This window comes from Macaca fascicularis, chromosome 1 (genome assembly GCF_037993035.2).
Source record: "Macaca fascicularis isolate 582-1 chromosome 1, T2T-MFA8v1.1".
NCBI lineage: Eukaryota > Metazoa > Chordata > Mammalia > Primates > Cercopithecidae > Macaca > Macaca fascicularis.
In genome coordinates, this window is record NC_088375.1 from 109306547 (window position 1) to 109330716 (window position 24170).

General features: G+C 40.5%; 1 protein-coding gene across 6 annotated transcripts in view; it reads left to right on the plus strand.

Annotated features, from left to right (window-relative positions):
• The window catches only part of THEM4 (thioesterase superfamily member 4), a 48673-nt gene extending 24704 nt beyond the window's left edge, over positions 1–23969 (plus strand). For 2 of the 6 annotated variants that reach the window (XR_012414714.1, XR_010587146.1), the window contains 5 exons: positions 3365–3524; positions 4354–4464; positions 15895–16019; positions 18090–18576; positions 20972–21278. Coding sequence is in view for 4 of the 6 variants with exons in the window: in XM_005541845.4 (XP_005541902.3) it covers positions 3365–3524; positions 4354–4464; positions 15895–16019; positions 23286–23401 (512 nt within the window). In the remaining 2 variants the exon portion in view is untranslated. Of the gene's footprint in view, positions 1–3364; positions 3525–4353; positions 4465–15894; positions 16020–16255; positions 16701–18089; positions 19851–20971; positions 21279–23285 lie in introns of those variants that run through there. The other 4 variants (XM_073995373.1, XM_015457218.4, XM_005541845.4 and 1 more) reach the window with 3 other exon arrangements.
• The last annotated feature ends 201 nt before the right edge of the window (positions 23970–24170 follow it).

Genomic DNA, 24170 nt, shown 5'->3' on the forward strand with positions numbered 1-24170 from the left:
ACAATCTGGCTTCTACCCTAACAGCTCTACTGAAATGCCTTCGTTGAAGCTACTAGTGACTGAAGTGCCAAATTCAGTGTGCATTCTTCAGCACTTACTGTACTAGACCTCCCTGTCTTATTCTCATTGAAACATTTTCTCTTGGCTTTCATAAACCTTTCAGACCAATCTTCCCTCCTCCTTCTACTTGCTCCTTAAATGTCAATGTTTTCCAGGGTTCCATTCCTACATGGTTTTGCTCATTTCTTCATCCAACCCTCATTCGCTCTTGACTAAAATTTGACCCTCTCAGAATCAAGAGGAGTTTGAGGTGCTCTTTGCTACCCACACTTGTTTTCAAACCATTACTTCCCCTCATCTTAAAAAGCCCTCTGGGCTGGGCACAGTGGCTCAACACTTTGGGAGGCCAAAGTGGCGGATCACTTGAGGCCAGGAGTTTGAGACCAGCCTGGGTGACAGAGCAAGATTCTGTCAAAAAAAAAAAAAAAAAAAATCCCTCGTTTCTTTGAGTTTATACCATCTAAATTTGTCACCCTCCTCCTCTTCCCCTCCTTGTTGCTGTCATCTGCCAACCTCTCCCTCAGTGTTTGAGTATTTCAGTAGTTGGTCCACTATCTACCCAACTCCATTCAGCATTCTCAGCAACTCGAGCATCCACACAGTGGCTCCTCAGTTTATGTGCTTCCTCATCACCCATGAACTTTTCTTATCCCCCAGCCCCAGGCACACACTCCCATGAACATCTTGAGCCTTATCTTCAGACAGTACACAGCCTCCAAATGCATACATTTAAACATCCTGTTTTCTGATGACAGCATTTTTTCTTTCAGCAGCTTACTTATTCAAAGGCCCCTCAGAAACAATTATTATTTCATTAAGACCTTCTGAGTTCATTGAATCCTTTACTTTCTCATGGTCCCATAGCCCTCATCTATCTGAACTTCTGTAGCCCACTTAACCTAGAAAAACCCCAGCCCTGGATGAATCCAACCATCTGCCATCTGCCATCTTTACTTTGAACAGGCTTTCATGTAGTTAAGCATTGCTAGAGAAAATCACACCATCTAGCAGATAAGTTTGGTGATTGTGATTTTTGTAGTTTCCTGTCTCCATTCTTATCCTCCTCAAAGCCCTTCCTCCACTCAACTGTTAGAATGATTCAAAATGCAAATCTCATTTTCAGTGTTATCCCATTTCTTAAAATACTATTGCCTTTCAGACTTAAAAATGAACATGAAGCACCTAGGAATCTTGTTAAAATGCACGTTCTGCTTCAAAAGGTCAGAGGTAGAACCTGAGATTCTACATTTCCAACGAACTTCTTTCACCATCACAAAGGACAAATGCATCCTCTTGAGAGCAGTCGTTTTTGGTCTTTATTTTGAAATGACCTACATTTTAACTCAACCCAGACATTATTTTTCTCATTTTTATGAAATAAGCTCAAGGTCTGATAATCTAGACTAGAAATTTCAAACTCCTAAGTAAAAAAATTAGAAGCGCTTAACACCTATCTTATCCTGAAGTCCTGGAATGTCAGAGTTGGAAGAGATCCTTTTTTTTTTTTTTTTTTTTTTTTTTTTGAGGCGGAGTCTTGCTCTATGGCCCAGGCTGGAGTGCAGTGGCGCAATCTCCGCTCACTGCAAGCTCCGCCTCCTGGGTTCACACCATTCTCCTGCCTCAGCCTCCCAAGTAGCTGGGACTACAGGCGCCTGCCACCTTGCCCGGCTAATTTTTTGTATTTTTAGTAGAGATGGGGTTTCACCGTGTTAGCCAGGATGGTCTCCATCTCCTGACCTCGTGATCCCCCACCTCGGCCTCCCAAAGTGCTGGGATTACAAGCGTGAGCCACCGCACCCGGCGGGAAGAGATCTTAGAGCTCATTTTATTTTATCTCCTCATTGTATGGTTAAAGTACGGTGCAAAAGAGTGAGTTCTAGGCCAGAGGTAGGCCAGTAATTTAATTTTCCCAACTCACGGGCCAAGGTTCTTTCCACTGCACCATAATACTGATCCCCAACTTTAAGTTTCCTTGTCCAGCCTTCTAAACCATCAATTCACTCAACAGCTGCTTAAGTGTATATAGTGTGTGCACATCTGTGCCATTTGTTGGGTATGCAAGGTCTAAAAGACAGGGTGCCTACCCTGGGATGCTCATGACCTAAGTAAAAGGCATCCTTCCTGTCCCTCTCCCCACTTTTCCTGGATGCTCTTATCTGTATCCTTTTCCACGTTTGTAAATATAAATTCAATAGAAAGAAAGAGTTTTACATGTGGCAAATCATGATGAGATATGAAAGAATGGTGAGTAGGGGGATTAAATTTTAAAACAGATACAAAAGGATAAATGCACCATTTCTTGAGAGCAATGGATTTCAATCTTTATTTTGAAGTGACCTATATTTTGACTCAGTCCAGTTCCCCCAACTTGCTCACAATTTTGTAGTGAAAAAAAATTGTCTAAACAAGTGCACTATTATTTACCCAGAGTATATGGTTCTGTTATCTAAGTGTTCTGTTTCTTTTTAAAGCCTGGTAAATGGCCGGGCACCGTGGCTCACGCCTATAATCCCAGCACTTTGGGAGGCCGAAGCAGGCGGATCCCTGAGTTCGGGAGTTCAAGACCAGCCAGACCAACATGGAGAAACCCCGTCTCTACTAAAAATACAAAATTAGCCGGGTGTGGTGGTGGGCGCCTGTAATCCTAGCTACTCGCAAAGCTAAGGCAGGAGAATCGCTTGAACCCAGGAGGCGGAGTTTGCAGTGAGCTGAGATCATACCTTTGCACTATACAGCCTGGGCAATAAGAGCGAAACTCCGTCCAAAAAAAAAAAAACCTGATTACAACCCACAGTCTGATTTCATGAACCCTAATAGTTCTAACTGCCAGTTTTGGGGGCTTAGAATCACAATCACATGAGTATTGGGCTGAACTGACCCTGTTGCTGATTCAAGCTAAACTCATGTCTGCCAGGGAAACCTCCTTTCTGTTACGTTTTTTATTTTCTGTAAATTGCATTTAAACCACAGTTCTTCCAAGAACGGTTTCTGTCTTTACCGTACCATTTTATTCAGTATATTGTTAGCATTTATATACTGTATTCCTGATTGCCATGTGTGGGTACTTTGATTTGATTTCATGTCTGTTTGACTCTGTCCCCAGTTGGACTGTTAATTCCACAAGGGCAAAGATCCTATCTTCTGTTTCATTGAGACCCTCCCATTCCTTTTAATTTTGCACCCTGTGGACATTTGAGTCAATCATCCATTGACATGTGATTCTAGCAGGGTACAAGTGCTTGGCTCTGCCATGGCATTTCTCTCACCCTTGGTTCTCATTTGCCATCCACCTCATTTTCTATAGACCCAAAGCTTGTGAAAGAAGAACAATTGTCACAGACCCAGCTCTTCACCAGAAGCTTTGATGATGGCCTGGGCTTTGAATACGTGATGTTCTACAGTGACGTCGAGAAAAGGATGGTTTGCTTATTTCAAGGAGGCCCTTACCTGGAAGGACCACCTGGGTAAGAATGATAGCCTGAAAGTGTGGATCTAAAAAAATGTTATCTTACAGTGCCACCATGTGTCCTGTCCATGGACTTCAATGAAGATTTTCAAATGGTCATGTAGATATATATTTATTGACATGGAAAGATGTTTATAATACATTATTAAAGAACATCTTATCTATATTATTAATATTGATTAAATATTTAATATATTAAAGAGCATTATATTATAGGGCCTAGGGCAACAGTATAGTTTGAGAGCATATCATTAATGTGTTAACAGTGGCTTGTCACTGACTAGGTGGGTAGTATTATGGGTCTTAAATTTTTTTTTCTTTTTTTCATATTTGCATTACCTAAATTTCTAAACAATGAGTATGTGTAGTTTGTTTTGTTTTGTGAGACAAGGTCTTGCTCTGTTGCCCAGGCTGAAGTGCAGTGGCATGATCATAGCTCACTGCAGCCTCGAACTCCTGGGCTCACGCAATCGTCCCACCTCAGCCTCCTGAGTAGCTGGGACTACAGGCACATGATACCACACTTGACTAATAATAAAAATATAATATAAATGTTCTAAATTATATTTTAGCTTTTTGCTTGCTTGTGATCTGGTTACTATTAAGTTCTGGTTTTATTACAAATACTTAAGACTATACTATTATGCTGTGAACAAAATAAAGTTGGGGACATAAATAGTGTTTGGCATTCAGTACGCTGAACATGGGCTAAGTGGACCTTTCATAAATAAATTGTGTGAAGATGCTTGGATAATTTCTCTCTTTCAAGAGGCTTGCTATCTTCAGAACTTCTGAAAACATTTCTCCTCCACTCCTGTTGTAACCAGATTCGTTCATGGAGGTGCCATTGCAACCATGATTGATAGTACTGTTGGTATGTGTGCATTGATGGCTGGAGGAGTCGTCGTGACTGCCAATCTCAACATCAATTATAAAAGGTAAATTCATAGTAATTCTCTATTTATCCTTAGGTGTTGTTAAGTCAGGTTCCCAGTTGCAGATCTTGAGACCATAATTTGTGTTCAAGTGATTATTAAAGAAGTGCTCCCAGAGGAAACTAGCAAGGGAGTGGGAGAAGCAGGACAGGGAATATGAAGAAGTCAACCAAGGCTGAACTCTCAAAAGTCCAGCAAAGCATAGCTTTAGCTGGATCATACAAGGGAGCTCTAGATTGAAATTTATGCCTCAGAATTGTCTCTATCTCAGATGAGGGAGCTAGAGTCTTCATACTCTCACATGTATCGGTCATGGGATCGGGGCCATCCGAGGGACCATAAAGTTCCAAGTACTTCTAAGGGTCTCTGTGTTTGAGCAAAGCAGACTCTAGGGAAAATAACCAAAATAAGTGAAGAAAGGATCCAAGGGGCTCTGGGTGGAGCACCAACATCAACTACGTAACAAAATTAACTTTTTAAAAATTTAGGTGGGCCCAGCAGTGCACATCTGTAGTCCTAGCTTCTTGAGAGGATTGCTTGAGCCCAGGAGTTCGAGGCTACAGTGAGCTAGGATCATGCCACTGCACTCCAGGGTGGGCAACAAAACAAGACCCCAACTGTAAAACACACACACACACACACACACACACACACCCCCCAAGTCTTTTCAGTTTCCACAAGCACAGATGTCTTTCCATTTGTTTGTGTCTTTAATTTTTTTCATCAATGTTTTGTGGTTTTCAGTGTATAAGACTTTTGCTCTTTGGTTAAGTTTATTCCTAAGTATTTTATTCTTTGATATTTTTAAAAATTTTTAATTTATTTTTATTATTATTATTTTTTGAGACAGAGTCTCACTCTGTTGCCCAGGCTGGAGTGCAGTGGCATGATCTCTGTTCATTGCAACATCCACTTCCCAGGTTCAAGCTATTCTCATGCCTCAGCCTCCCAAGTAGCTGGTATTACAGGCACGTACCACCACACCTGGCTAACTTTTTGTATTTTCAGTAGAGACAGTGTTTCACTTTGTTGACCAGGCTGATCTCAAACTCCTGGCCTCAAGTGATCCGCCTGCCTTGGCCTTCCGAAGTGCTGGGATTACAGAAGTGAGTCACTGTACCTGGCCTTAATCGTTTTCTTAATTTCCTTTTAGGATTAGTCATTGTTTGTGTATAGAAATGCAATTGATTTTTCTGTGTTGATTTTACATCTTGCAGCTTTTCTGAATTTGTTTATTCATTCTAACAGGTTTTTGTGGAATCTTTAGGATTTTCTATATACAAAGTCATGTCATTTGTAAACAGATCTTTGTACTTCTTCCTTTCCAGTTTGAATACCTTTGATTTCTTTTTCTTGCCTAATTGCTCTGGCTAGGACTTCTAGTACCATGTAAAATAGAAGTGGCAAAAGTGGGCATCCTTGTCTTGTTTCTGATCTTAAAGAAAAAGGTTTTAATCTTTCACCATTTAGCATGATGTTAGTTGTAGAGTTTTCATAAATAGCCTTTATTATGTTGAGAGAGTTTCTTTCTATTCCTAGTTGTGCCTTAGATTTTTAACGTTTAAACCCAGATTGTCATTGTACCTCCTTTTAATGATTTTAATAGCAGTTACATTGATTCTAGAGATTAATTTGGGGAAAGTTGACATATTTACAGATGGTCAATATTTCATATTAGTTATGACTATAAATTAGATTCTAGAAATCTGGGTTTTCTTAACATGATAAAAAATATATTAAAAATTAAGTTTTTAATATTTTTCCATATCCCATGTTTTCAAAAATATTTTTCCATGTTCAAATAAAGTTGAATAATGAAGTACAACATCCTTCCTAAAAAATAAATGTAAAAGGTTACTTTGAAAACAAGCTGAAACAAAGTATTTAGATTGCGGTTTACCTCAAAAAGTGTTTTTGTCTTAAGCACATATTCCACATACTCAAGTGCAAAATGGGGAACAGAACCTTCCACACTCTATGCTTAGTGCTTGTCCCACCCAATAAACCATCCACAAAAGTCAGTTGCATTGCTGTTCATTTGTCCCCCACAATTGGAAAACATACTGAAAAGAAGTTTTACCTGAAGTCATATGGATAGAGAGCAATTTAGTCAGGATTAGAGCTCACATCTTATGATACCAAATCTGATACTTTTCACTACAACACACAGCTTCTATTGTCTTCTGTTAGTTGATGACTAAAGACCAGAATAAAGTATTGGATTTTATAAGTAGTTTAGAATTTAATATTTATCAGGCTCTGTTTTTTTGTATACAGTTATTTGGGTTCATAATAATAGTAATAATAACATTAAATTTAATATGATTACTTGATTCAGGATGCTACAGGTAACAACCTGGGATTATATTTTAGTTGAAAATAATTTGCAGTGTCAAAAAAAAGAAAATAATTTGCAGTGTCAATTAATCATCAGATGCCTTAATCTACCTTACTTCCTTTAAGAACCAAAATTATTCATTAATGATTTCAAGTAATTTCCAGCCCTCTGATCCAAATATCCCACTTGATTATTTCCTTGTGCCTAGCACATTAAGATAATAGACAAAGCAGGTCATAACTAGTGATGACTAGCTAGTTGAAAGGGTAAGTATCTCAGCATGCCAATGACCCATTCATGACACATGAGTTGAGAAGCTCCTGATTCTATTTCTTCATGCAACAAGGCAAACAAGAAATGCTAAAGGACATTCCTTCTTCAAAACAAGTAGATCCTGTACCAAATACACAAAGAAAGAAACTACCAAGGGTGACTATCAACAGAAACAATAAGATTTAGACCTCAGGGATCTAAGATATCATGATAATAAAATACACAATATAAATGAATAAAGTATGAGATATTTAAAGAAATAAAAGATGAGGCTGGGCACGGTGGCTCACACCTGTAATCCCAGCACTTTGGGAGGCCAAGGCGGGTGGAACACCTGAGGTCAGGAGTTCAAGACTAGCATGGCCAACATGACAAAACCCTGACTTTACTAAAAATAGATTACGCAGGTGTGGTGGCACGTGCCTGTAATCCCAGCTATTTGGGGGGCTGAGGCAGAAGAATCACTTGAACCTGGGAGATGGAGGCTGCAGTGAGCCAAGATTATGCCATTGCCCTCCAGCCTGGGCAACAGAACGATACTCCATCAAAAAATAAATAAATAAAAGATGAAGTCACAAAAAGAGAAAACAACAATAAACTATAAAATTATTAGGCAGGTTTGCCACGGAACCTAACAAAACTTTTAGAAATGAGAGTGTAGGCCAGGCGTGGTGGCTCATGCCTGTAATCCCAACATTTTGGGAGGCTGAGGTGGGCAGATTATGAGGTCAGGAGTTTGAGACCAGCCTGACCAATATGGTGAAACCCCGTCTCTACTGAAAATACAAAAATTAGCTGGGTGTGGTGGTGCGCACCTGTAATCCCAGCTACTTGGGAGGCTGAGGCAAGGAGGCGGAGGTTGCAGTGAACCCAGGAGGCGGAGGTTGCAGTGAGCCGAGATTGCTCCATTGCACCGCAGCCTGGGCGACAGAGTGAGACTCCATCTCAAAAAAAAAAAAGGAAATGAAAGTGTAATTGTTTTTAAAAACAAAAAAAATACCTCAGTGAATATGTTAAAGGACTATTTTAACACAGCTGAAAGTGAACAGAAATATAGAACTGAAGAGATTACCCTGATAAAAAGGTAGGCTGGTAAAGGTCAGAACCTTTCCTCTGAATTTACTAGAAACTCAAAAACTGTGAAATGTCATTTCTTTCTCTCCATTTTCCTATTATAACTACCCCACCTTGTGGGCAGTCTATATAGAAAGGTTTCTTTGATACCTGACTGATGTAAGAACAAGAGGGGTAAATGTGAATTCTTGTGGATAGATAACACAGGAGTTACTTCTAAATATGACTCCACTGCAAGAATTTAAAACAAAGCTTTAAAAATGCATTCAATAGTTTTCTTGAAAAGGGAAAATGATAATCCCTAGGCTTCTGGTTTTTGTTTGCTTTTTAGAGTTTCAATTGCTTTTAATTCTGTATTTTTTTTATCAGAAGCTCAGATCACTTTAATAATCTTGTGGGACTGTGTTTCTAATTTGTAGCCAACACATTCTGGAAGCTTGTTCCTTCCTTCCTTCCTTTATTTATTTATTTTTTATTTTGAGACAAGAGTCTTACTCTGCCACCCAGGCTGGAGTGCAGTGGCGCAATCTTGGCTCACTGCAACCTCTGCATGCTGGGTTCAAGCGATTCTCCTGCCTTAGCCTCCCAAGTAGCTGGGATTACAGGTGTACACCACCATACCTGGCTAATTTTTGTATTTTTAGTAGAGAAAAGGTTTCACCATGTTGGCCAGGCTGGTCTCAAACTCCTGACCTCAGGTGATCTGCCCATCTCAGCCTCCCAAAGTGCTGGGATTACAGGTATGAGCCACCGCACCCGGCGCTTGTTCCTTTAAAATGCACAATTAAAATGCACGGGCTACTTGGGAGGTTGAGGCAGAAGAATCGCTTGAACCTGGGAGATGGAGGTTGCAATGAGCCGAGATCGTGCCACTGCACCCCAGCCTAGGCAACAGAGTGAGACTCCATCTCAAAAAAAAAAAAAAAAAAAAAAAAGCCCAATAAAATCCTTTATTTTCACTAAAAATTTAGTTAGACATTTTGTAACTTTGATATGGTTTGGCTTTGTGTCCCCACCCAAATCTCATCTAGAATTGTAATTCCCATGTGTCAAGGGAGGGACCTGGTGAGAGGTGACTGGAACATGGGGGCAGTTTCCTCGATGCTATTCTAGTGATAGTGAGTTCTCACGAAATCTGATGGTTCAAAAGTGTTTAGCAGGCCAGGCACCATGGCTCATGCCTGTAATCCCAGCACTTTGAGAGGTCAAGGTGGGTGGATCACCTGAGGTCAGGAGTTCAAGGCCAACCTGACCAACATGGTGAAACCCCATCTCTACTAAAAATAAAAAAAAAATTAGCTAGGTGTTGTGGTGTATGCCTATAATCCCAGTTACTTGGGAGGCTGAGGCAGGCAATCACTCGAATCTGGGAGTTGCAATGAGCTGAGATTGTGCCACTGCACTCCAGCCTGGGCAACAGAGCAAGACTCCATCTCATAAATAAATAAATAAATAAATAAAAGAAAAGAAATAAAAGCATTTGACAGATCCCCCCTTGCTCGCTCGCTCTCTCTCTCTCTCTCTCTCTCTCTCTCTCTCTCCCTCTCTCTCCCTCTCCCTCCTGCCGCCATGTAAAACGTGTCTTGCTTCCCCTTCCCCTTCACCTTTGCCATGATTGTCTCTTGAAGCCTCCCCGGCCATGCAGAACCGTGAGTCAATTAAACCTCTTTTCTTTATAAATTACCCAGTCTCAGGTAGTTCTTTATAGTAGCATGAAAACAAACTAATACAAACTCTCATGATTTTTATAATCTCACAGTCCAGTAAACCTTTCATTTCTCCCTACAAGTTATTTTCCCCTTCCACTGAAATTTAATCAAGAGTTCATTTATCAGATCCATATGCTCGGTGATGGTGGTGGTGGTTGTATTACTAAAAACACTAAATTAGTCACCCATTGTTCTAGTGTGGTATTGAGATATATCCCATAAATACATCAACATGCCCACCTCAACTAAGTCATTTGGCAGATGAAACAAGCTCAAGTGCAAAGTGGGAAGCAGAACTTTGAATCAGACTGATGATGTGTGCCACCAAATAGCCATATAGCTTTATCAAATTACCTAACCTCTCTGGGCCTCAGTTTCCTCATCCATTAACCAAAGACAATAATACTTTTCTTAAAAAGATACTTTGAGGATCACAGTTAATATATTTAGAGCTAGCAGCTTAATATGTTAAATGAAGCTTTTTTTTTTGAGATGGAGTCTCTCTGTCACCCAGGCTGGAGTCAGTAGTGCAATCTCGGCTCATTGCAACCTCCGCCTCCCGTGTTCAAGCGATTCTCCTGCCTCAGCCTCCTGAGTCACTGAGATTACAGGCACATGCCACCATGCCCGGCTAATTTTTGTATTTTTAGCAGATATGGGGTTTTGCCAGGTTGGTCAGGCTGGTCTCGAACTCCTGGCCTCATGATCCATCCGCCTTGGCTTCCCAAAGTGCTGGGATTACAGGTGTGAGCCACCATGCCTGGCCTAAATGAAGCTTTTTAATTATTTTCAGATCTAGGTTTAGCAGAGAGAGAGAGAGAGAAAAAAAAAAAACTATCCTGAATCCAGCACAGAGAAAAAAGGAAATGGAAAATATAGACAGCGTAAGCTATAATGGACAAATAAAAAGATCTAACATGCTAATTAGAGTCCTAGAACAAATAGAATAAAGAGAATCAAAAGATTCAGTATTTAAGGAAATAATGGGTCAGCATATTCAAGAGCTAAAGAAAATCATGAATTGACAATATAGAAAGCAATATATATCAAGCTAGATTTTAAAAGTATATCTAGAGACATTATAGAGAAATTGGAGAATACTTAAGACCAAGAGATCTTAAAAGCAGAGCTAAGACAGAGCAGCCATTGTAGAGCACTCTTTTTAGAAGCAAGAGGGCACCGTTACACTGGCAGTAAACCTCTCAATAGCAACAGTAGAAGCCAGAAGACAATAAAACATCTGCCGAAAGAAAATGTCAATCTAAAATCATGCTCTCTGCACAGCTAAAGTTCAAAAATGAGGGCAAAATGAAGGTACTGTCATTCAAACAAATGGAGAGAATTTATGGAACAGCAGGACAACACCCAGGGAGCTCCTAAATGGTAGACTTTAGAAAGAAGGAAAGCAATCCCAACAGGCAGGAGGATGAAAGGAGGAATCATGAGCAAATGAATTGGTAAACATGTAGATAACTAAAATCTAAATAGAGTCTATAAGTAATGTTGATGTCTAAATTCTGAGGATTGGTGTGTTGCAGTGGCTCGTGCCTGTGGTCCTAGCTACTTGGGAGTTTGAGGCAGGAAGATCACTAGAGCCCAAGAGTTCAGGGTTGCAGTAAGCTATGAGTGTGCCACTGCACTTCAGCCTGGGGGACAGATGGAGAACCCGTCTCTAAAAATAATAAAAATAAAAATTTACAATAAATAAATTATAGTGATTAACAAAAGGACAGCTAAAATACTGGATAACAACAGCATGTAGTTTGGGAGGAGATGAACAGAGTTAATGTTTATACATCCTCATATTTTTCAGTGTAGAGAATGATTAAGAGAAAATGAGTGTATAATATCTAAAACAGTACAAGATCAAACAAGTAGTAAGACTCAATTTTTTAAAAAGCAAGGAAAAAATGGTTAGAAAAAGCAAGTCAAATAAGCCTAAATCAGAGGATAGAAATAAGTCTAAATAAATCAGTAATGACTCTCTATAAATAGACCAAACCATCAGTTCAAAGACAGATTATAAAATTGAATTTTTAAATGTAAAAAACTAGAAACTATATGAGACATATTTTTTAAATGACACCAAAAAGTTTAAAAGGAAGAGAAAATATGCTACACAGAAGTTAACCAGAAGAAAGCTGGGATCAGAAAAATAATGAACTGTCAAAAAAGTAATATTGGGGATGGAGAAGGCTACTTTGTAATAATAAAAGATTCAGTTCAATAGTAGGTAATTCTAAATCAATATGCATCTAATAAAGAGTATAAATAAAACTGATATAATCATAGGGAGAAGTTGACTAATCCACCTTTATATAGTGGGAGATTCCAATACGTTGTTCTCAATTTTTTTTTTTTTTTTCAACACAGAGTCTCACTCTGTCACCCAGGCTGGAGTGCAGCGGTGCGAGCTCAGCTTACGGCAACCTCCACCTGCTGGATTCAAGCAATTCTCCTGCCTCAGCCTCCCGAGTAGCTGCAGGCACCCACCACCATGCCTGGCTAATTTTTTTCTATTTTTAGTAGAGATAGGGTTTCACCATGCTGGCCAGGCTGGTCTCCTAACCTTGTGATCCGCCCACCTTGGCCTCCCAAAGTGCTAGGATTACAGGTGTGAGCCACAGCGCCCAGCCTGTTCTCAATTATTGATAGGTCAAGCAGACCAAAAAAAAAAAAAAAAAAAAAATTCAGAGCCAAGTGAGGTGGTGCACGTCTGTAGTCCCAGCTATTTGGGAGGCTAAGGCAGAGGATTGCTTTAGTCCAGGGGTTCGAGGCTGCAGTGTGCTATGATAACTCCTGTGAATAGTCACTGAGCTGCAGCCTGAGCAACATACTGAGACACTGTCTCCGAAAAAAGAAAAAAACAATTAGAAAATGGAGGATTTAGGCCAGGCACAGTGGCTCAAGCCTGTAATCCCAGCACCTTGGGAGGCCAAGGGGTGGATCATGAGGTCAGAGATTGAGACCATCCTGACGAACACAGTGAAACCCCATCTCTACTACAAATACAAAAAATTAGCTGGGCATGGTGGCACACGCCTGTTATCCCAGCTACTAGGGAGGCTGAGGCAGGAGAATCGCTTGAACCCAGGAGGCAGAGGTTGCAGTGAACCGAGATCGCACCATTGCACTCCAGCCTGGGTGACAGAACAAGACTCCATCTCAAAAAAAAAAGAAAAAAGAAAATGGAGAATTTAAACACCACAACACAAGATAACAAGTATGGTTTATTAGACAAACATAGAACTCTGTATCCAATAATTAGAGAACAGCACACTTTCTTTTTCCCAGCACACATTTGCAAAAATTGATCATGTATTGGCTTGTAAATTAAGTCTCAATAGATTTTACAGAATCAGAACCTTACAAGCCACTGTTCTGGCCACATTGAACTTGAGGTAAAAAAATAAAAGAACTTAAAAAAAAAAAAACTATAGTAAATTAGAGTAACATTAGCTAGGGTAACTGCTACATCTCACTACTTTAAACCTATAGGCTTTTTTGGTTTACCTAATAGTCCCAGGTGGTTATCCTGGTCAGTGAGGGTTTTACCCCCATGAAGTGATTGAGAGACCCAAGCTCGTTTCAGAGTGAGACTCCTCCTTCCTCTTAGAGTCTCAGTGTCTTCTTTACTCAACTATTCAGGCTTTCTAATAGTTTTATTCTTAGTTTTAATAAATTTTTGAAATTTTTTCTATTTCATCTGCATTTTCAAATGTATTGACATAAAGTTATTCATAATATTCACAATATTCTCAATTTTTAAAAAAATTCAGCTAAATCTATATTCTTTTTGACCTCAATAGTATTTATGTATGCTGTTTCTCATTGTCTTGATCTATCTTGCCAGAGATTATTAGTCTTTTCAAAGAGTTATCTTTTGGCTTTGTTATGCCTGTCTGCTGGTGTGTGGGTGTGTGTGTGTGTGTGTGTGTGTGTGTGTGTGTAGACATATACAAACATAATAAAAGAAATTTTTTTCTTTTTAAATGTTGCTTTTATCTTTGTTATCACTTTTCTGCCTCTGATACAAATCTAATTAAGTGTTCTAGCTAAATGAAGGAAAACAAGCTAAAGTCAGTTTCCTGTCCCAACCAAATTGATCTGTGCCTTAATATTAGTTACATTTAGAAAATTATGCTCTATAGTTGTTATATTATTTTGTATTTTCTGAAACATTTTCTGTTAGTCTCTTTACTAGTCTAGGACTTTCTGTTACAAGGGCAACTCTTAACTCTCAGTAGCTTAAGCAAAAAAGGGAACATATTGGCTTGTATGGTTGAGAAGGCAAGTGTTGCTGAGAGCAGGTATTCAGTGATGTCATTAGGAATCTCAGCCACATTTTCTTCTAGATCTGCTTCATCCTCCCATAGCCTTTCCCAGTGTAGTGGCACAATGGCCACCAGCCAGGCCAGCCAGCCTTGTGTCTTGTAAGCCTAGCACCTCAGAGAAAAAGAACCCAGCCCAAGGGCTCCAGCACAAGTTCCAGGATTGACTGTTTCAGCCTGTGCCCACCCCCACAACTGGTCACTATGTGTATGTGGAGTGGGGGGATCATTATTCAATGCCAGTCAACCTGCATGGGCTAAGAATGAGGGAGAGGTGGTTCCCTAACAAAACGGGTACATGAGTGTATCAAAGAGAGAGAGATGAAGAGAATGAAGGGAGGGTAGGGGGTGGATAAATGAAGAGAGTCATGTTAGTAGAAAAGGGAGATGCTGGGCTGGTGAGAACACCTGATGTCCCCTGGTTCTTAGTAAATGTTGAATTGGCTCAACAAAAGAGCAAAGGAAAAGCTAATGGGAGTGGAAGTATTAAAAGGTCATTGAAAGGAAAACTGGGCAGAGAGATCATCACAGTGATAACTTCCTTCCTACCTGGAGTAGTTCCATCATCTGCTGGGTAGTACCATAGGAGCACGAAACACATTTCCGTGCTCTACCTTCTGTTTCAACCAACTGAAATTTCAGCTTTAAAGAGATATCCTTTTCATTGTGATATGTATCTCCAGGATTCCTAGAAATGTCTGTAGCCACTAGTCACATGTAGCTATTTAAAGTTAAGTATAAATTAATTCAAATTAAATAAATTTAAGGACTCAACTTCTCAGTTATGCTAGCCACATTTCAAGTGCTCATTAGGCACATGTGGCTACCATATTGGATAGCTCAGATATGGAACATTTGTATCATCACAGAAAGTTCTATCGGACAGTACTGACTTAGAGCAGTAAGCTGTTACCAGCAATTTGTTGTTATTAGGTGTCTGTCTAGTGACCATTACTCGGAATTGGTTGAGAAATGTTGATTATGACAGAAGAAATGAGAGAAGCTGCCTGGGACCATCTGTTAGCCCTGTTTTCACTTCTTTAAAGGATTTCAGGCCGGGCGCGGTGGCTCAAGCCTGTAATCCCAGCACTTTGGGAGGCTGAGGCGGGCGGATCATGAGGTCAGGAGATCGAGACCATCCTGGCTAACACCGTGAAACCCCGTCTCTACTAAAAATACAAAAAACTAGCCGGGCGAGGTGGCGGGCGCCTGTAGTCCCAGCTACTCAGGAGGCTGAGGCAGGAGAATGGCCTAAACCCGGGAGGCGGAGCTTGCAGTGAGCTGAGATCCGGGCACTGCACTCCAGCCCGTGCTACAGAGCAAGACTCCGTCTCAAAAAAAAAAAAAAAAAAAAAAAAAAAAAAAAAAAAAAAGGATTTCAGCTCCCTTAGGACTTTGCAGTGGATCTCCAGATGGGATAGTCTCTGCCATCACAGAGCTGGAATTCCTGATGATCCCTTTGAAACAAGCCCAGAGAGACATCCAGGGACTGTAGCCCAGGAGCCACCTGAGAGCAGTGGTGCTTGGGAGAAGGGGAGCTTGAGAGGCTCCTGGTGTCAGAGCCCTTGAGGAATGTATTGTTTAAGGCAGTCAATACTCATTGTCAGGTGTCATAAATGTCTACCCCTTGTCATGTACTTGATCATCTTTTAATGTTACATAAGTGAGATAAAAACTGATTTTTTTCCTTTTTCTTTTTATTCTGCAGACCTATCCCTCTTTGCTCTGTTGTTATGATAAATAGCCAACTTGATAAAGTTGAAGGAAGGAAATTTTTTGTTTCCTGTAATGTTCAGAGTGTTGATGAGAAGACCCTATACTCAGAGGCGACAAGTAAGAAGCTGGTCTTATCTCTTTCTTGGGGTTTAGTTGGGTTGGGTTGGGAGTTTTGGTTGATTAGGGTTTTGTGTGGGTCAGGGGGGTTTTGGTTTGGTTTGGTTTTTTGCCCGGGTATGATAACCCACACATGCCAAAAAATTCTTAATTCCCTGTCATGCAAAGAACAAGTTAAAGATATTCCTATACATTGCTAGTAAAGGGCGAGTTGCCAACGTCTATCAAAATTACAGCCCAATGCAGAAGCTCATGCCTGTAGTCCCAGCACTTTGGTAGGCTGAGGTGGAAGGATCACTTGAGCCCAGGAGTTCGAGACCAGCCTTGGCAACATGGCAAGACCCCATCTCTACAAAAAACACAAAAAATTAGCTGGGCATGGTGGTGTGCGCCTGTAGTCCCAGCTACTTGGGAGACTGAGGTAGGAGGATCCCTTGAGCCCAGGAGACGGAGGTTGCAGTGAGCTGAGATCGCACCTCTCTGCACTGCAGCCTGGGTGACAGAGCCAGACCTTGTCTCAAAAAAAAAAAATTTACAAAGTGATGTGTCCTTTAACCCACCTCCAGGACTTTATCTCACAGGTATAATAACTGCAAAATTATAATGTGTTAGATTGCTATCAGGTTCCAGTGATTGTGTCACTCATGCAACATTATTTGCAATAGCAAAAAAAAACAAAAATGGCAAAACATGGCAAACATAGCTATCCATCAATAGGAGACTGGTTAAAGAACTACAGCTCACCTATAAACTATATTGTATGTATGTGCCATTAAAAAATGGTGAAATACTGTGATGCCATAAATAAGAAAAATATGTCTATACTTATGTGTGTGTAGACTGTCCCAGGAAAATCACACACATGACCTGTTACTTCCCAGGAGTACTGAGGTTCATCCATGTTGTTGACTGTGTTCACTTGTTTGTACCACTGTGTAATACTCCACGTGTGACTATCCCACAATGAATGTCTCTCTTCCGATGACAGGCCTCTGACTATTACCAACGGGGCTGCTATAAACATTCTTGTTCATGTCTCCTGGTGGTGTGCATGGGCAAGAGCTTGGCATATACTTAAGAATAGGATTTCTGGGTGGTAGAGTATTGCGAGTGTTCAGCTTTACAGAGGAATGCAAAATTGTTTTCTAAGCCTGTACCAAATTAAACTCCCACCAGCAATATATGAGATTCTTTAGACTCCCATCTTCTCTAGCAATTAGTGAAGTCAGACTTCATTGTTTTTGCCAGTCAAATGATTATAAAATGACTTCTCGGTGTGATCTTGATTTGCATTTCTCTGATTACCTGTGTGGTTGAGTGTCTCTTCATATGTTTATTGACCATATTTTTTCCCATTCTGTGAAATTTTTGTTTGTTTAGCTTTTTTCCATTTCTCATTTTCTTACTGATTTATAGACATTCTTTGTATATTTTATGTCAGAACAATTTTTTTTGTTGGATATATAAGTCGCACATACCTCCTTATGGTGTGTAAGTTGTCTTTTATTTGCTTTAAGGTATCTTCTTTATGAACAGAAGTTTTTAATGTCAATTTAGTTGCATTTATTACATTTTTCCCTTTATGGCTAATGCTTTTTGTATCTTGTTTAAGAAATTTATTTTTCCTCTTAAGTATGAAGCATTTGCAGGAATGACGGATAAAAGGAGCAGGTGGAAAATAATAATTTAAATCCACAGTCAATTTAAGAACTCCATTCCAGGCTGTGGTTTATACTTCTTGTCTCACTAAACCTTTCAATATCATAAAGGTGCCAAATGGCTCTCTCGTAATTTTAGTTCTTTTCATTTCCCTGACTATCTCTAATGGAAGTAGTAATGAACCATGAAATGGCCAAGTTGTGAGGACCTGGTTACCCAGGGAGAGGTAATACAGTATTGTGATAGTCAAAAGTTGATTCTTAATTTGGCTGCAAAATGAGAGTGGACAGATAGACTGAAGGGACAAATGTGAATCTAATCCCTCTTTTGTATATGTCTTTCCATTTAGAGTAGTCCATCAGATTGAAGTCAGTTGACAAATAATCATCTGCTGTTATTTTGTTTGTTTAGGCATATTTATAAAGCTGAATCCTGCTAAAAGTCTGACATAAAGAGCTGCCGTTGAACTCCATCCCATTCTCTCCCCTCCAGAAGAAGCAGTTGTCCCCCGAATACTCTGCTTCCTCACTGCTGAATCCTCGTAGGGAGAAGCCTGCCAACAGTGACCTTCCAAAACAGCCAAAAAAGGTGTTAGCATTCAGAATATATAAGGAATTCTTACAACTCAACAAAGAACCCAGTTTAAAAATGGGCAAAGAACTTGAATGGACATTTCTCCAAAGAAGATATGGAAATGGCTAACAAGTATATGAAAAGATCCTCAACATCACTACTCATTAGAAAAATGCAAATCAAAACCACAATGATCACACCTACTAAAATGCCTATAATTTTTTAATTTTATTATTATAATTATTTTGAGGTGGAGTTTCCTTCTTGTTGCCTAGGTTGGAATGCAATGGCGTGACCTGGGCTCACTGCAACCTCCGCCTCCCAGGTTCGAATGATTCTCCTGCCTCAGCCTCCTGAGTAACTGAGATTACAGGCACCCGCCACCACACCTGGCTAATTTTTTGGTGTATCTTTAGTAGAGATGGGGTTTCACCATGTTGGCCAGGCTAATCTATAATTTTTTATTTTTAAAAATAGTGTCAAGGAGGATGTAAAAAAAATAGAAACTTCATACATTGCTGGGTGAATACAAAATAGTGCAGCTGCTACAGAAAAGTTTGGCAGTTCCCCAGAAAGTTACTATATGACCCAGCAATTCCACTGCTAGGTGTAAATACAAGAGAAATGAAACATACATCCACACAGAAGCTGTTACACTAGTGTTTATAATAGCATTATTTGTAATAGCCAAAATGTGGAAACAACCCAAATGGCCATTAATGAATGAAGGGATAAACAAATTGTGGTACACACACACACACATACATACATATAATAGACTATTATTCAGCCATACAAAGGAATGAAATACTGAAACATGCTGCAGCTTGGATAAACCTCAAAAGCATCACATTAAGTGAAAGAAAACAATACTATGTTTAGAATAGGCAACTCCATAGAGACAGAAAGTGGATTAGTGATTAATATGGTTTGGCTGTGTTCCCACCCAAAATCTCATCTTGAATTGTAATCCAAATTGTAATCCCCATGTGTTGGAGGCAGGACCTTGTGGGAGGTGATTAGATCATGGGGGTGGTTCCCGCATGCTGTTATAGTGGTAGTGAGTGCATTCTCATGAGATCTGATGTTTTATAAAGGGCTTTTCCCCGCTTTGCTCAGCACTTCTCTTTCCTGTTGCTGTGTCAGGAAGGATATGTTTTCTTTCCTTTTTGCCATGATTGTAAGTCTCCTGTGTCCTCCCCAGCCATGCAGAACTGTGAGTCAATTAAACCTCTTTCCTTTAGAAATTTACCCAGTCTCGGGCAGTTCATAGCAGTGTGAGAATGGACTAATACAGTGCTTACTAGGGGAATGAGGGTGGTGGGCATGGAGGAGAGAACAGGAAGTGATTTAAGTGATTACTTACAGTACCGTTTTTCTAGGGTGATAAAGAAGTTTTAAAACTAGAGAAAGGTGCTAGTTGCATAACATTGTGAATGTACTAAATGCCAATGAGTTGTACATTTTTAAATGATTAGGCTGAGGGTGGTGACTCATGCCTGTAATCTTTGGGAGGCCAAGGCGGGAGGACCCCTTGAAACTAGGAGTTCAAGACCAGCCCGGTCAACATGGCAAGACCCCATTTCTACAAAAGAAAAATTTTGAAAATTAGCCAGGCATGGTGACAGGTGCCTGTAGTTCCAGCTACTTGAGAGGCTGAAGTGGAAGGATTGCTTGAGCCCAGGAGTTCATGGTTGCAGTGAGCTATGAACATGCCATTGCACTCCAACCTGGGCAACAGAGCAAGACCCTATCTCAAAAATAATAATAATAATAATCAGAAATTGGAACCCTCATACATTGCTGGTTGGAATGCAAAATGATGCAACCATTCTGGCAGTTCCTCCAAAAGCTAAACAGAATTACCCAGCAATTCTAGTGGTAGGCTTATACCCAAAGGAACTGAAAAGAGGGATTCCAACAGATCGTTGTACTTCAGTGTTCATTGCAGAATTATTCATAATAGCCAAAAGGTAGAAACAACCCAAATGTCTACCTACAGATTAGCAGATAAACATAATGTGATATATACATACAATAGAATATGATTCAGCCATAAAGAGGAATGAAGTTCTGATACATGCTACAATATGGATTAACCTTGAACACATTATGCTAGTGAAATAAGATTTTAAAAGGACAAATATTGTGTGATTCTATTTACATGAAATATCGAGAATAAGCAAAATTGTAGAAAATATATTAGAGGTTACCAGGGGCAGGGGAGTGGCAGGAATGGGGAGTTATTGTTTAACAGGTACAGAGTTGGGATGATTACGTTTTGGAAATAGTGGTAATGGTTGTACAATATTGTGAATGTAATTCCTGCCACTGAATTGTACACTTAAAAGTGGTTAAAATGGCGAATTTTATGTTACATATATTTTACCACAACTTCAGAAGGTTATTGTAATTTACCAAAAACCATTGAATTGTACACTTTAAATGTGTAAATTGTGTATTATATGAATTTTATCAAAACAAAGCTATTTAAAAAAACAAAAAAGATAATACTAAAACTGCAAGTAGAGGCTGGGCACAGTGGCTCACACCTGTAATCCCAGCACTCCAGGAGGCTGAAGTAGGTGGATCACTTGAGGCCAGGAGTTTGAGACTAGCCTGGCCAACGTGGTGAAACCCTGTTTCTACTAAAAATACAAAAATTAGCTGGGCATGGTGACGGGCACCTGTAGTCCCAGCTACTCGGGAGGCTGAGGCAGGAGAATTACTTGAACCCAAGAGATGGAGGTTACAGTGAGCCGAGATCACGCCACTGCACCCCAGCCTGGGTGACAGAGTGAGACATATCTCAAAAAAAAAGCAAGTACAAGCAAACAATAAGAAGATGGCAGAGCTGACACTTGTACTACCAGGAGCCCTTTGCCAGCCACGTTACAAAATTAAAACAGCGACTCACATGCTCAATTTCACTGATCTCGCTTTAAATACTACTATAAGATTTTTCTAGTAGAAAAATGTGAAAATATTATTTGTATTGATACTAAATAAAACTTTTAATTGTTAAAATTAAGTGGTCTGGAAACTATCAATCTCGCGTGTGTGATATTTTGTTTTAAAGTGTTTTGTAGATATTGTTTATTGCTTAAATTAAAATTGCCCAACCAAGGGACCTTGAAAATATATATATTATTTTTCCCATTTCTGCCTTCTCAGGTCCTTCCTAAACATTCCCTTCACCAGCAGAACTTTTTCAGACTCATCCCACTTATCTTTAACTCTCTAAAATCTTACAGTACTATGACCTGAATCTTACTTAATTCTCTAATTTTTTAACAAGCTAATAAGCCAAAAAGCTCCTCCGGATGGATGGATGGATGGATGGATGGATGGATGGATGGATGGATGGATGGATGATGGATGGATGGATGGATGGATGGATGGATGGATGGATGGATGATGGATGGATGGATGATGGATGGATGGATGGATGGATGGATGGATGGATGGATGGATGGATGGATGGATTTGAGACAGGGTCACACAGTTTGCCCACGCTGGAGTGCCGTGGCACAATCACAGCTCACTGCAGCCTCAACCACTCGGGCTCAAGTGATCCTCCTACCTCAGCCTCCTGAGTAGGTAGGACTACAGGCAGATAGCTTGAGCTTAGGATTTCGAGAGTAGCCTGGGCAACATAGCGGAGGCTCCATAGGAGGAGAAAAGATGGCGAAGAGAAGCGATTCACAGTTTTTGGAATGTGTCTAGAAGCAGCTAGGTGGAGTGAGGGAGTTGCAGCAGGAGGGAGGAGAGCAGAAAGAGGCAGGAGCAGGGAACAAGAATTGGAAGGGGAAGGGGTTTGTAGAGTCAGGGCCATGAAGTAGCTCACCTCCAACGTGGGCCCCGTTCAGCCCCTTTGGGTGGCGGAGTCTGAACTAGGAGAAGCGGCCATGTGTGACCACAACTGAAGAACTGTGTCTGTCTGTTAAGCATCGTAGCAGTGGGAACCCAGGCCCACCTACTAGGAGCACCCAGAGGTGAGCCTCACTCTCGGGAGAGGAACTTCTTCACCCGATCCTGAGAAAGCAGTGGTGGCTGTCATCATGGAAGCAAGGGTGTGCTTGGGTAGCCATCACCACGGAAGAAAGACAGGCTCAGTGGAGGATGTGCCTCAGTCACCACAGGGAGCCATTGGAGACATGGCAGAGGTGACAGCAGCACCAGCATCCACCCTGGGCCCTTCAGCAGCCTCCCACCCTGTTTTCCATGTGAGGAGCTGGGGCTGCCCCCTTGGCCCTAGTGGCTCCTGGCTTCTTGGGCTGCCTACAGGAGGCCAGGAGGAGCAACCCTGAAGCAGGGTAGGAAATGACACGTTGCCTACCTGCACAGGTTGGAGGTGGCTTTGCAGCTCATATACTAAACTTGGGGCACCTTCTGTTAGACCAGTATTCACACCCCAAATAGTGTATGCACAGTTATGAATGACTTTAATGAAAATGAAGGTCCCTGCTGGCTGCCCTGGGAACATGTGCCCAACCTTGAACTGTGGCAGTTCACGCGCCTCCTGCCAGCCCTCCCCAGTCCTCACACTTGTGCTTCCAGAGCATAGCAGTCTGGCCAAGTGCAGATGGGGAGGGACAAAAACAGGAATGTCAACTTCCAGGGGCAGCTGACCTTAACCTTTTCATGAGCATATGTGCAATAGATTTAATGCAAGACTTTTACCCTACTTGGGAGAAGCAGTGTTAAAGAAGACATACAGAGGCTGTTTATGAAGAGGCAGTATCCATCTGCAAGTGAAAAAAAAAAGATGAATTGGCCCATAACGCTTCTCTTGAGTTGTTCAAACCTACTGCAATACAAGTAATTAATTGTGAAAAAAAGAGTGATAGCTATTACTCAGTTACAATTTGCTAGGCATTGTGTAAGCACATTATTTGTGTCACCTTCTTTACTCCTTAGATACTATTGATAGCCTCAATTTACATGTGAGCAAACTTTGTGAGGCTTAAGTAAATTCCCAAAATCACACAGCTATTCTATTAAGTAGGTACTCTTATTATTCCCATTTTACAGACGCAGAAGTTGAGGCAAACCTGGGATTTGTATCTGGGTCCTCCTGGCTTCAGATCCCAAACTTCCAGCATCAGGATTCACTACCCCTCCACAATGACCAACACAGAAGTGCGTAAAGGTGTGATGGTGTAAGTGACAGATCTTGGAGAAGGCAGAGGTGGAAGAGACATTTCCTTTATCACTGCACTTAAGGCCAGAGTTTCCCATTTGCAATTTTGAAAACATTATATTTTATAAAAAATAATACCCTGATCAAGAAATTGATAAAGTTAGGCCAGGCATGGTGGCTCACGCCTATACTCCCGACATTTCAGGAGGCCAAGGTGGGAGGACTGCTTGAGCCCAGGAGTTCAAGACCATCTTGAACAACACAGCAAGATCTCATCTCTACAAATAATTTTTAAAGTTAGCTGAGCATGGTGGAATGCACCTGTGGTCCCAGCTACTGAGGAGACTGAGGCGGGAGAATCAATTAAGTCCAGGAGGTCAAAGCTGCAGTGAGTCATGATCACACCATTGCACTCTAACCTTGGTGACAGAGTGAGACCCTGTTTCTAGGAGGAAAAAAAAGAAATTGATAAAGTTTTGATAATAAGGAAAATTTTGATAGTGGTATATCATTAGTGTCAATGTTAGGATCAGAATAAAACTCCTCTAGAATAATAAAGTAATGAGCAAATAAAAGTGTTAAGGACTGGAGTGGATGTTACAGAGTGGTCACTAATTATACATTAGCCTAATGTACGGTAGCCGAGGTGGGAATAGAAATGAAATAAATGTTCTAATTTAGGAGACAACACTTGGGCCATTGATTGCCTCTGAAATATGTTATTGTTCTTCAGGTAAAAAAAAAAAAATCTCAGCAGGCGTAGATAAAGGTGACAA